Source organism: Arachis duranensis, chromosome 6, assembly GCF_000817695.3.
Source record: "Arachis duranensis cultivar V14167 chromosome 6, aradu.V14167.gnm2.J7QH, whole genome shotgun sequence".
In the NCBI taxonomy this organism is placed as follows: Eukaryota; Viridiplantae; Streptophyta; class Magnoliopsida; order Fabales; family Fabaceae; genus Arachis; species Arachis duranensis.
This window is the reverse complement of record NC_029777.3, coordinates 100266954-100281091: the sequence shown is the minus strand read 5'-3', so window position 1 is coordinate 100281091 and position 14138 is coordinate 100266954. Positions and strand designations below refer to the sequence as shown.

General features: G+C 29.3%; 2 protein-coding genes across 2 annotated transcripts; one reads left to right on the top strand and one right to left on the bottom strand.

Annotated features, from left to right (window-relative positions):
* The first annotated feature begins 812 nt into the window (after nt 1–812).
* On the top strand, nt 813–9207 carry LOC107495106 (carotenoid cleavage dioxygenase 7, chloroplastic). Its single transcript, XM_016116193.3, has 7 exons — nt 813–1589; nt 5254–5382; nt 5519–5650; nt 6636–6911; nt 7141–7223; nt 7790–8110; nt 8793–9207. The coding sequence occupies exons 1-7, from the start codon at nt 836–838 to the stop codon at nt 8946–8948; spliced, it is 1851 nt and encodes a 616-aa protein (XP_015971679.3). The 5' UTR covers nt 813–835; the 3' UTR covers nt 8949–9207.
* Nucleotides 9208–10163: 956 nt separating this feature from the next.
* Nucleotides 10164–14041, bottom strand: LOC107495095 (AUGMIN subunit 1). The gene is made up of 6 exons (XM_016116171.3): nt 13608–14041; nt 12550–12682; nt 12316–12450; nt 12045–12168; nt 10973–11110; nt 10164–10508 (listed from the first exon to the last, which is right to left on the bottom strand). Exons 1-6 carry the CDS (start codon nt 13855–13857, stop codon nt 10401–10403), a joined length of 888 nt encoding a protein of 295 aa, XP_015971657.1. The 5' UTR covers nt 13858–14041; the 3' UTR covers nt 10164–10400.
* Between the last annotated feature and the right edge of the window lie 97 nt (nt 14042–14138).

Below are 14138 nucleotides of genomic sequence, written 5' to 3'. Positions count from 1 at the left end.
TAAACTTTTTTTTAATTTTTTAGTTTAATCATATAAAAAATATTAAAAAAAAACCTACTATGGTTTAGGTTACATTTTGAATATTTCATAAAAAATTAATGGTAGAATTTTCATGCTTAATAAAAATAATTTTTTCATAGTTTGATTTTAATTAATTACCCTTATAATTAATAATAAAAATTAATATAATTTATTTACATATACTAACTTATAATTTAAAATTATACACTATTTAATTTAAATTAATAAATTAAATTCTAAATATAAATACTAAAATTTAAAATATATATATTCAAACTATATCTAACTGATTATATTAAAGAAATAAACAAAACTTATCAAAACAAGGGTCACGATCTAATAATGGATTAATGACCCACAAGAACAAAAAATAATTTTTGGGTATGCACTTTTTTTTGCCTAGTATCAGTATTAGTATCAGTATAAGATGTAGGTAAAGTACTTATTGATCAATAAAAAATCACTTTTAGCCATCACAATTTTAGCTATCAGAGACCTTTTTATATATAATTGCTAAAAAAATTATTAAAATAATTAAAATATAATATCCTATAACAAAATATTTAAATATATTAAATAATTTTAATAAATACTAATTGATCTAAATATACTCTAATAAATATAATTTTGACAACACTGAAAAAATAGTTAAAAGTATTAAAAATATAAAAAATATTATCAAAATTGTATAATAATAGTAGTGAGCGTACTAATAACCATTTTAAACTCCAGGATGCTATAAACTCTTTATATATATCACATGTTCGTTGCCACCTTCACATGCCAAGACCCAAAAGCCTTAGTACCTCCAAAAATGAACGCCAAACCAATTCACTCCACACCAACATACATTCCTCCTCCAATAAGGCAAATTCCGGTTCCCCAACAACTTCCATTGCCGCCATCACCACCAACCATACCTCATGCAATATCCATAACCGCACCCGAAACCCGTGTCGCCGTCCCCGTAGTACCTCCTCCATCTATAGACCTTGATGACTCCATAACCGCCTTTTGGGACTACCAATTCCTCTTCGTCTCACAACGATCCGAAACAACCCAACCAATCACGCTACGCCTTGTGGACGGCGTCATACCGTCGGATTTTCCCTCCGGCACGTACTATCTAACCGGACCGGGGCTTTTCTCCGATGATCACGGCTCCACGGTGCACCCACTAGACGGTCATGGATACCTAAGAGCATTCACGATTGACAACAATAAAGTGACGTACATGGCGAAATACATTAAGACAGAAGCGCAAGTAGAAGAGCATGATCCAGAAACTGACACGTGGCGGTTTACGCATAGAGGTCCGTTTTCTGTGTTGAAAGGTGGGAAGAAAGTTGGGAATACGAAGGTAATGAAAAATGTGGCGAACACTAGTGTGGTGAAGTGGGGGGAGAAGCTACTATGCATGTGGGAAGGTGGTGAGCCTTATGAGATTGAATCTGGGACGTTGGATACGATCGGACGGTATAACATGATGGACGGTCGTGATGTTTCGACGGAAGATAGTGATGGTGTATGGGAGGTTGCTGCCGGCCTCTTGAAGCCTATTTTGTATGGTATGTGTTCGTTTCTTCTTCTGCATTATATTATAGCAGCTTTCTGGTCTAGACCATTATTAATTCTTATTTAAACATTATTACACTTTTTCTAAGAATACATCTTTTCAATTTTTTTAATTATTATTTTATATTCTTTAGTTGTATTTAAAAAATATATAATAAAAATCACACTTCACAGAATAATTAAAAAAAATTAAAAGGATTATTTTTTTACTTTCTCTTGTTTGGAACCTATTATGCATATTATAGATTAAAAACATCTTGATTTTGGATTAGAATATTTAATTAATTCAATCGTTGTTAGCAACTTCTTCGATACAAACAACTTTATCTCATCCAAACAGAACCTTTTATTATTACATATTTGGAAATCAGATTGTAATTTATCTAATTTTAGTTAGATATCATATTGTTTGTAAACAAAAAATCAAAGATTAAATTGACTATTGATGTTACCTAGATTATTTTTTTATTTGTATTTTTTTTATATAGTAGGAGTACATAAGGAGTACATAGTATAGTATATAAGGGGTTATAACTCAAATATTTTTTAAGGAATTTTTCATTCTTTTTTTTTTTTGAAAAAAAATAAGTTGTTCTCATTTTGAAAAGAATGAAAAATCTCTTAAAAAATATTTGAGTTATAACCCCTTATATACTATGTACTCCTTATGTACTCCTACTATATAAAAAAAATACAAATAAAAAAAATAATCTAGGTAACAATTGACTCAAAACTTAAGTAATTTTTTTTTCATATATCTCTTGTTAATTTTTCTAAAATCAAAGTATATATTTCTAATTGAACACTTATTTCAGATATATAATAGAAAATATTATTATCATTATTATATGATGAAATATTAATTAATAATGATTTTTTTGGGTTTGACAATTTACACACGCATGTAGACACTTAAATTCATTATCATTATATCACATATCAATTCTTTCAATATAATACAAGCTAGATTATTATATTTTTTGGAGTGAAAAGTAAAAGTAGATATAATAGGAAAACTCACAATGAAATTATAGGTGGTAGATCAAAAGACTCATCTATCCACTCCTCCTTTCTTGCAAGAAAGTGAACAATAACATTATGCCCATCCCTTTGTAATAACGAAAATGGTTAGTAAGCAAAGAAAATTAACCAACAATAACTATAATTTATTTTATTTAATTTTTATTAATTGTTGTAATAATTAATGAAAATTAAATAAGATAAATTTTTACTATTTTTTTCTTTCTAACATTATCCTATAATAAAGCATTGAAACATTTATCTAATTAATAAAGTAATTACTAATATAAAAATGTCTTTAGGTAAATAGAGTTGAAAATGAGTCGAGATAGACCAAGTTCAAGTTCTGCTTACGAAAATTGAGGTTGGTTCGCAACTCAAATCATTAACAATTAAACCTATTTCTTAAACTTAAGATCGGCTTATCGAAAGCTTACGAACTGGCTCGAGCCCACGAGCTGACTCAAATAATAGGAATATAATCTATAATTCTATATCAATAAATTATAATTTTTTTATTTATGTCTTACATCAAAATTATATATAAAAAATAAATATAAAATTCTAACTAATTAAGATTATATATATATAATTGATCCAGTTCATAAACTAATGAGTTGAGCTTACCAAGTTCAAGCTCATCTCATTTAATTTATGAGCTGAATTTTAGGTTCAAGCTAGGCTCACTAGCTCACAATTCAGCTTATCGAGCTATTAACGAGTCGAGTTCGAACTGACTCATGAGCTAGTTGTTAGAGATATAACCATTAGTGTTACCCTCTCCTATCAGCTTAAGTTTTTGGAATGAGTGATTTCATGACATTGTATCAGAGTTCTATATCCGAAAGAAGATAGCAAATTAAGCAAACCCAAAAGAGTGGCTCTTCCTTGAGGGAGAATGTTAAAGATATAACCATTAGTGTTATCTTCTCCTATCAGCTTAAATTTTTGGGATAAGTGGTTTCATGACACTTGTTTGACTCACTTTCAACCCTATACGTGAATAGGATGGATTTGGATCTTCTGAATTTTAGATTTCACTTTAGAGAGTAAAGTATGATTTCTCACTATTTATTTTATAAGTGAAAGTAAAAAAATACGAGAAAAAAAACTATTCAAGAATGAAATGATCGCACTTTACCTTTTAAAGCGAAAATAGGATAATAATTAAAATATCGATACATATTATATTAAATCATTTAATAAAAAATGTCAAACTATCATATTAAAGTTATTTTTATTTTCATTACTTTCATTTAAAACTTGAACCGCGCGCAAATATGTTTTTATTTACTTTATTATATATTTTATATTTAATTTGTTTTTTATGTAAGTGTAATTGGTTTTCTATTTTTTTTAAATGATTAAAACACTTGAATCTCCAAGTTACGTTTAGAAACTTTTTTTTTTCAGAAAATTAAACAAAAACTCAGTTTTTATGATAAGTTTATATATAGTTAATTAATTTTAAGTTTATGCATTGCACAAGGGTTAAGTAGTTGTTGAATGTAAATGCATTTATCAAGAAAATATTGTTAATAATATAGTATATGACAGGGCAAAACGGAACAATAATTGAATTAAAGTGGTTCCTTTTGTCCTAACTCCTAGTTCTTATATTAAATATTGTAGACATCTAGATCATAGAGTTAATTTTAGTTTTATTTTATGCATCACGCACCAAACAATATGTCTTTTCTTTTATCATATATATTCACTGTTAAAATTTATTGATTTATAATGTTGTACATATATAATGAAGAAATTGCTCGTATTAGCATAACCATCTAGAGTTGGAAGTTAGCTGGACAAGTAGGAATAGAAGCAAATATGGATTCAAATTAAGCGACAGATGGAAGTGCTTCTAATTTCTTTCCATCGAATTAAATAAATAAATAAGAAAATGAATAATGGTGGCAAAACTTAGTGTGGCACAAGGTGATATCATAACAGTAGTTTCCAAGGTACTTGTTTGCGGAAATGGATCCTCTTAATTATTGAAAAAAAATTGAGGAAGTAAAGTATGATCTATAATCTTTTAATGCACTCTTTTTCATATTTTTTTTTTGGTTTCACTTATAATCATTAATAGTAAAAGATCACACTTTATTATCTCAATTGTTAAAAAAAATTGAGATAATCCATTTCCCTTGTTTGCACACTAATATATCTGTTTGAGGATTATTCCATTTACCCAAAGGGAAATAAAGTAAAATAAAATAAAATTGGTTATTGATTTTTCAATATACGGATCTTAATTATTACAAGTTAACTCTTTAAGTATATTCAATAGTATAAATAATATTCTCAAATGCTTTATTTTTATGCTGACAATAGTAAAAAATTTAAACTTAATCTCATGCATGAATATATATACTATCTAAACTCTTAAATGAATTTAAATTAGTCGAATGATCAATTAACTCATTTACTTAAGTAAATATGAGAATTTAAATTATATTTTGTATATATAATTGATTAATAATAAATTTTTAAATAATCTTTCAATTTTTATTAATTTATCGGATTAAAAATACTGTAAAAGAAAAATTTATGTAAATCAAATTCTTTAATATTAAACCACTATTTTAGTGACCTGCACTCTTAAATTTTTAACCTTTAATTTATTGATTACAGGTGTGTTTAAGATGCCACCAAAGAGGCTTTTGTCTCACTATAAGGTTGATTCTAGTAAGAGCAGGCTACTTACTGTTTCTTGCAATGCAGAAGACATGTTGCTTCCACGCAGCAATTTTACTTTTAGCGGTAAGTTATTACAATAATAATGGCATTTTTTTTTCTAATATTATATCCCTTTCAATAAGTATCAACTAGCTAGATTATTTTATTTTGATAAATTTGTCGGTTATTAACTCTTATATTTTATGTCTTGTTTTTATAGAATACGATTCCGATTTCAAGTTGTTACATAAGCAAGAGTTTAGAATCCCAGACCACCTTATGATCCATGATTGGGCTTTCACAGATACCCACTACATAGTGTTTGCCAATCGCATAAAACTTGACGTGCCAGGTAATTATTATATTATTACATTATTCCACCAAAGGTAATTATTATATTATTGATTTCCATGGATTTACTCTTCTTGTGAATAATGGTATTGTATGTAATAGTAATACGCATGTAGAAGTAGAACTAGCATCCATGTCAGGAATATTGTAATAATCTTTTTGTTAAATAAATGAATAAAGCATTAGATGTTTTCAATATTTTTTAAACCTTAAAAGAATTAATTTTAATTTTATTTAATAATTATTAGTTTAGATGATAAAGATATGATTATTTAGAATAAATATTATTTTCAGTTTTTAACCATTTGTTCGAAAGTTAAAGCTCTCCTTTAATTAGAAAATCTTTAATTAGTTCTTAACCATCAAAATAACTAGTTTAAGTAGTTTTTGACACATCAATATGTTACGATTTATAAGAGCAGTTTATTAGACCAACTACTTAAATGATTGAAGACCAATTAAAATTTTTTAAATTATGAAAAAACTTTGTCTTTCTGATAGATGATTAGTGATTAAAAAATATTTACTTTTATTTAATGTTATTAACAAATTAAATTTGTAAAATAAGTAATTTTATGATATAGTATTAAAATTTCTATAATTAAAAGGATTTGTGACATGAATCATATTTTCAAATAAATAAAAAAATAGTTTAAGAAGAAAAAATCTATGTAAAATTCACCCTTCAAATGAAAAAAATTATAGCAAACATGATATTAGATTTTTTATAACAAAAAATTTGAATTTAATTTTTGATACCCAAAAAATTTTAGCATAAACAACAATATACCGATAAAGAATTTACGTTCTAACTTCTAAGTAAAAAAATATATATTTTGCTTAAAAAAACATGAAAGATAAATAATAATCATATACCTCAACCCAATAATTTAAATTTTTAAAATGAGTAATTCTAAGACAATGAGAATCTATAATTTTTTTTTTTTGGTGCTGGTAAAATAATTGTTGTTGTTGATGATGATCAGGATCAGTGGCAGCAGTGTGTGGGATATCACCAATGATATCAGCATTAAAAGTGAATCCAAGTAAGAACACATCGCCCATATACTTGCTTCCTCGCTTCCCAACCAAATCCAAATCCAATATCAGAGACTGGAGAGTCCCACTTGAAGCACCTTCACGGTTATGGCTGCTCCATGTTGGCAATGCCTTTGAACTTCGTCATGCCAATGGCAATTTACATATTCAAATCACTGCTGCTGCTTGTTCTTACCAGTGGTTCAATTTTCGCAACTTATTTGGTATACTTTATTAGAAGAAAAAAGAGTCTATTTGATCCAACAATATATAAATTATTTTATTTTCATATTCTCCTATGCATTTACATCCAACGCATTAAGAATTTAATAAGGTTCAAATATTTCTAATCACGGACATTTAAGAAGAAACAAAATTAAAATAATTGACTTAGTAATCATATATTTATTCCCAAGCATTTCTAATTGAAGTTGTTTTGGTCTATATTATCAGGATACAATTGGCAAAATCAAAAGCTAGATCCATCAATAATGAACATACAAGGTGAAAATAACTTGTTGCCTCATCTTGTTCAGGTATATATGGATATTCCTCTCCCCTTTTTCTTTTCCTCTGTGCATGCACGTTTTATTTCAACGAGTCATAATTGTTCTTCTAGAAACCCAACTGTTCTTATCAAATTTTTAACTATCAAGAGAATTGGTATATAAATTTTCATTATCAAAATTTTTTATATTATATATAATTTATAAAAAAATTATTTTGTTCATTTCAAAAGTTGAACTCGTGAATTTTTAGTTTAAATAAACACACTTACCATCTTGATTAATTTTAAATTTATTATTATTATTATTTAATTTACAAAAAAGTAAATTAATAGGTACGTTACTAGTATTTGCCATATAATAACTCATATTCTATTATGTTTGTGCAATGTTTTTTTTTCTTGGCTGTTTGTATCACATTCTTACTTCTCAACCTCTTTCTTTCCCTCTCGCTGTCAATTTTAATATAAATTTAAAAATATATATAAATTAAATTATCAAAGATATATCAAAAAGGAAAAGAAAGTAGAATATTCTCCTAAATAGTCATCTTGATGCTGATCAACATTTATATGAAATGATAATAATGTATGCAGGTATCAATAAAATTAGATTCTGACCACAATTGCCAAGAATGCAATGTGAAGGCTATGAAGAAATGGAAGAAATCTGCAGATTTTCCTACTATAAATCCTGCATTTTCTGGCAAGAGAAACAAGTATCTCTATGCTGCAACTACTTTAGGGTCACGTAAAACATTACCAAGCTTCCCTTTTGATACTGTTGTGAAGTTAGATTCAGAGACAGATTCTGTGCAAACTTGGAATGTTGGAAGCAGAAGATTTATTGGGGAGCCTATTTTTGTCCCAAAAAGTGATTTAGAAGAAGAAGATGATGGCTACCTTCTTGTTGTTGAGGTCAGCACAAATTTTACCAGTTCTTATTTATTTAGTCTCTAAACAAATGGCGAATGATAATAAATTATGTTATTTCAATCAAGTAATTGAATAAATTCAGGATTTAACTTAGCTTAAAGAACAATTATAATCTAATTTGCAATTACAATTGCAAATATATAATATTGGAAATTGGAAATGAATTTTGTGAGTCATATTTTGATGATGCCACTTTTTTTTTTATAAATAATTCATACAAATATATGATTAAAAAATCATGTAAATAGGAGTGACAATTTCATTACCCTACAAATTATATTGTGATATCAGTAAATGTAATTGCATCAAGTTGTATCACGGTTCTAAAAGTCATAATATATATAAGGTGAAAATTCACATATAATTATTTTTATATAAAGTTGATAGTTGAAAATTGTTAAATAATATTTTACTCAAATATGTCAAATTATTTACTGCATGTGAGTTTGTACTTATATATACACTCATTTTAAGTTGAAACAGGAAAAAGAAAATCATGACACAAGGACTACATTGCTCATTGCAAAAGTTGCAATGACTTCAATCACGATAACAACCACAAATATGTATAAATACACACACACACATCAATATAAAAGTTGTAAACGAGGTTTTGTTTATGCACATTTACTTAGCTGATGTTATATATCTATTCGTTTTGCAGTATGCAGTTTCAATGCAGAGATGTTACCTTGTTATCTTGAACCCAAAAATGATAGGAACCTCCAAAGCCCTCGTCGCCAGACTTGAAATTCCAAGGCATTTAAACTTTCCCTTAGGATTTCATGGTTTTTGGGCAGCTAGTGGGAACCAAATTTAAGTTATGAGAAACCTTCTACATTAAAATGAATTTTCACTCATGGTTCGCACAATTGATGGTTGTAGTTTATATGCGTACACGAAAGAGGTTAATGTAAACAACAGGTTATTATTGAAAATTAGATTATACTAAAAATAGTGTAAATATAAGCATGAAGTCAGGTTTTTTGGTTTAAAAAAAGTGGATACTTATATGAGAATGTATTCATGTGAAAATAATAATTAAGATGCATATATATTATATTAAATAATTTAGTCTAACATGTCAAATTATCTAATAATTTTTAATTAATAATTTACACATCAAGACATCTTCTCATGAATAATTACATTGAATAAATGACACAAAAGTATGAGGAGCTATACAATCAACGAACAAAAAGTAACAAACAGTAAACAAAAAAGGTTATTGACTAATTTTTTTTCCTATTTCAGGTTAGTGACTTTATTAGATAATAATGATGTAGATAGGTTATATGCAATACTATCTTTACAATAATTGCTTAAACAGTTTTAGCTAAATACATTAAAGTATTTACTTATCAAACTTCTTATGATATATATGACATTATATGTTAATCAAAATTATATTTCTGTATATTACAAAGATTATCGTAAAAGACTGTAAAAGTATGTTGAGGTCCAAATTTTCAGAGACATAAACAAAAATTAATTAGGATAAAATGATTGTTTAGCTATGTTACTTTTGATATAAGACAATTTATATTATTAAAAGATATAAAATTATCTTTTATTGAGTTGTCTTGGTATGATATTTTTACAATTATAAAGAATATCTTTTGAATTTTTAAATGTTATCAAATTTATTTTGAGGAATATATTGATATTCTTTTTGTGATCAATAAGTTAATAAATTAAGAAAAAATAAAAGACAAATAATAAAAATGTTAACCCTTAACATTTATGAATTATTTATTCCAAAGTATATAAGAATGTTAATTAAAAAAAAAAAACTTCGTACTTGACATTAGCTATTAAACTTGTTATTGTAATTGTGTGAAAATAGGGAGACTAAATTGACTGTTACTCCTACTCCTAGCTTATTAAATTAGACTTGCATTAATAGTTAGTGAGCATATTTGTACAAGTAACCCCAAATGATAATTGTAGAACTCTAGTTATCGGTGAACTTTACCTTACTGAGAATTCGTAATTGCCGCTGAAATCTAACTTATTTGGAATTTTCACACTGGACTTGATGGAAGCAGATTAGTATTCAACCATTGTGACAATCAATGTCGAACTTAATAGATACTCAAGCACTAATATCTCACAATTAGGTTGTGTGTACTACTAGCAAGTAGCAAAGCCATAACCTAGAAATGCATAACCTTTTAGCGTATTTTCAAGAGACAAGCCTACAACAACTCAATAAGCAAACATTTTCGAAAGTAAGATAAAAAACGAAATTTAAAAAATGGATGGTAGTATATCACCCTGAATTGGCAAGAGCCGATTGCAATACATCTTCAAGATACTTCTCCGCATCAGCATATTGTCTTTTCTTATCCTCAATAGCCAAGGCAGCCAAAGCTTTATCCTGGAAAATTCCCATTAGCCATAAAATGTTAGAATAGACAAAACATAGTTACTTCTTATACACTTATTCCACTCAATAACTCTTTACTGACATTAAATTTCATTCATCCAAACACTGAATTAAAAGTCCACCATACAGATCATGTGAATGAAATTTCATAACGTTTGAAAATAATTTGGTACTTCGTCATCCTCTTTATTTTGACAAATTTTATTTTTATTTTAAAAATACAAGTAAATGTTGACTAATAGAAAAAAAACAACCATTGATGTACTACCTTTTTGAAAATTTGATCATTAAGATAATATAATCAACTCAGTTGGATTCGTAAATTTCAATGTTGATAGAGAATTATCGGTGGAGTAAGTATAAGTTTTCCTCTTAGAGTAAACGGATTCCCAAATATATATATATATAGTTCAGCACGCGAGCAAAAACTGGAGAGAATGTAAAATATCAAATACCGGAGGCAAATCTTGGTAGCTCCTTAGTGTCTCAAGGATGGGCTTAGTTTTCTTCTCCAACTCCTTTTTATGCTCAGCCATTTCAACTAACACCCTGTGGCTAATCTCTGGGGTATAGCCTGCATGATTGAGTACTGCCTGCAAAAGATCAGAAGAATTAAGGAATGTAGCAAAATAACAACTATGTCAATTGGCAACAGTGTTAACAGGCAATCAACGATTACAATTTACTAGTTTTAGAGTCTTTATACAAAAAGTGCTCCAGAAAACCCCCATTTGCTATAAAGAAAATGGCAAGCACGGTATGATGTATGAAATCTATAATCGCCAGCCTTAAAACGTCAAGAGATCCCAAAATTTTAAACCTTTATCAGGAACTTCTATCACCCGAACAATTTAGACTTCAATGTAGTGTGCTGGAAATAGGTGACCCGAACTTGATACCAATAAAAACTTCTGATGAAAGCATAAAAGAACTTTATACTATAAACATGATTTATGGTAGGATACTATTCTCTAGTCTAATCCATCAAACTGGTCTCACCTAGTGGAACAGAGCAAGGTTGTTATTGTTTAACAGAACAAAATATTCAAGTTTAAACTTTGGGTAGGCTGATTCTACAAGATCCATATGTCCTTATTGATCAAGCTAGTTAATCAAAGATAGACATTGAAACGATTCTTAAATGAAACTTTTCAACACCTTCAAACATTTAAAGCATCAATTCATCTAGAGGTTTCAAGATAAATAAGAAAAAAACTTGAGAACATATGATGTTCTATGTCTTAGGAAAGTTGTTTAGAATGCAAGCAAAATATCTGTCCTACTTTATGGATTAATGGGTGCAAACTATAAAGGTGGATAATTCACAGTTTCTCCAATGACAGTGGTTTGCTTCTATACTCCCTGTCTGCGAAGTAGAAAACAACAACTCTTTGGCTATACTATTTTATCTACTTACCTATCCTAATCACTGACTATAACCCTTGCATGCTAGTTCTTCGTCCTATCGCTTTCCATCCAAAATATAAATACAAACTAAATTTTGAGGACATAATCAAGAAGCATTACCTTGTAATTGGCGCATTGTTGTATGTATTGTCTTTCTTTTGCAGCCATTACTTGCAAGTTTGTCTTCCAGTTTTCCATCTGAACCTCACATGGAGGTAATTCATCTTCTAGTTGGGCAAGAGTTCTGCCAAAATTTATTTCGTAAAACTGAGTAGAAAATGAAAGAACATTTTCGACAAAAATTAAACATACTTCTCAGTTTCACATCTACATTTCCAAAAAATTGTGCTTGCAAGAAGCACACAGAAACATAATTCATTTCAAAACTTACCTTTTTAGATATGTAAGTCTGGCTATAGCCTTTCTAGTGTAGTCAAGGAGAACCTTGGACTCTTTCTGCACTTTAGCCCTTTTCTCCTCAACACCAGTTTTCCGCAAGGAAATATCACCCATTGCTACAAGAAAGCTAAATACAGCCTTCAAGGTTCAAACTTCAAAGCAAAACATAGAAATAAACAATATTAAAATTCCCATCCCAAAAAAGATTTGGTAAAGCAAAACCAACCTACTGAGTTCAGTGTCCCTTATATTCAACAAGTTAGCCACATTGGCAAGAACTTGTGCAGATGCAACCACATTTGAAGGCAAACTCTCCTGTGCCAAACCCACATTCTCCAAAATCTCTCTAATTCTAGCAGCTACACAATGAAACCAACACAGAGATCAAGTTCAGGACAACACTGCAATTTTAAGAACCCAGCCAAAATTTACCAAACCACTTATCCATGATGAACAAGAGACCCTAAATGCATCAATTTCAATCAATTGTCCAAAATATTTTTAACCCTCAGAGTTACAACCACAATACCACATTAGTAAATGTTAGGTTTGTTTTGTTTTCTGGTCTCATTCCAATATTTCAATTGATAAGAACAGTGCTACAATCACCAAGACGAACAAGCATGCTACTTCGATTTCATTTATTTTTAAAAGAAACTATAGAACCAACATTCCTTTAATAAAATCTTGAAGATGAATAAAGCATATCAATCAAAAACAAAAACAGAAAATTAATCAAACCAGCTCTAAATTCCTGGAAATTTAGTATTCAGCGAAGTCACATTTAGCAAACACCTCATTCATCACCCATGAACCACAACCAGATCCAAAACCATCAGATTAATCAAGTAGTAAACTTCAAAAAAAATTTCCTAGCATCCATTCTATCCGATTCTCAACTCAAACGGTTACGTATTGAATTCTTCTTGAGATCGGTACATAATTTAATTTCAACAAAAATCTGCACATGCCATCATTTGATGTAAAATGAGCATAAGTAACTTGATCAAAGTATTGTCCTTCAAACAATCATCATCATCGTCATCTCAGATCACAAACCAAGAAAATAATAATAACTAAGAATAGAAAAATAGAATTCATCAAATCTGGACTTAGGAATTCCAGTAATCAATCCCTAATAGAAAAAAGATAAAATTAAAAATTAAAAAAGGAAATTGGTAAAGCGAGAATTGAGGCCCCAGTCAACAATAAATCTATAACTTCCATGATGCAGGAGTCTCACTAACTTGAATAAACTTGAATCACGGTTAATTAGAACCGTACCTTGGGATCGGTACTCAGAAGCCTTCTGGCGGAAATCCCGAGCGACGAGACGCGCAGCTTCGTCTTTGGCTTTGGAGACGGTTAAGAGGCCATGCAAATGCGAGACGCTGCGAGGCGTGTACTCAAACTCTGGGACGGGTTTGCCGGCGGCTTCGAATGTCTTCGCCAGCCACTCACTCACTTCCCCGATCCGAGAAGACGCATCGGAGCCGCTCTTCGGTTCTGGCACCGCAGGATTCTGATCGGCCATTCGTAATTCGAGCTGGGAGAGACAGAGTGCGAAAATGAGAGGTGATTTTGGGATTTGTATTGACGTCACAGCTTGTTGCTGAAGATCGGCGGTGTCAGAGAAAGGCGTAGATGTCGCCGGGAAGGCCTTATCGGATGCTCTCGCTCACTGGTGGGGAAATAGTGGGTTGAAATTGAAATTTGAATTAATCTTTGTTCCTGTTCCCCACTATTAAAATATCATTATCTCATATGAACACTAAAATTAACCAGTATAAAATATAAGTTAAAATATAAATATAT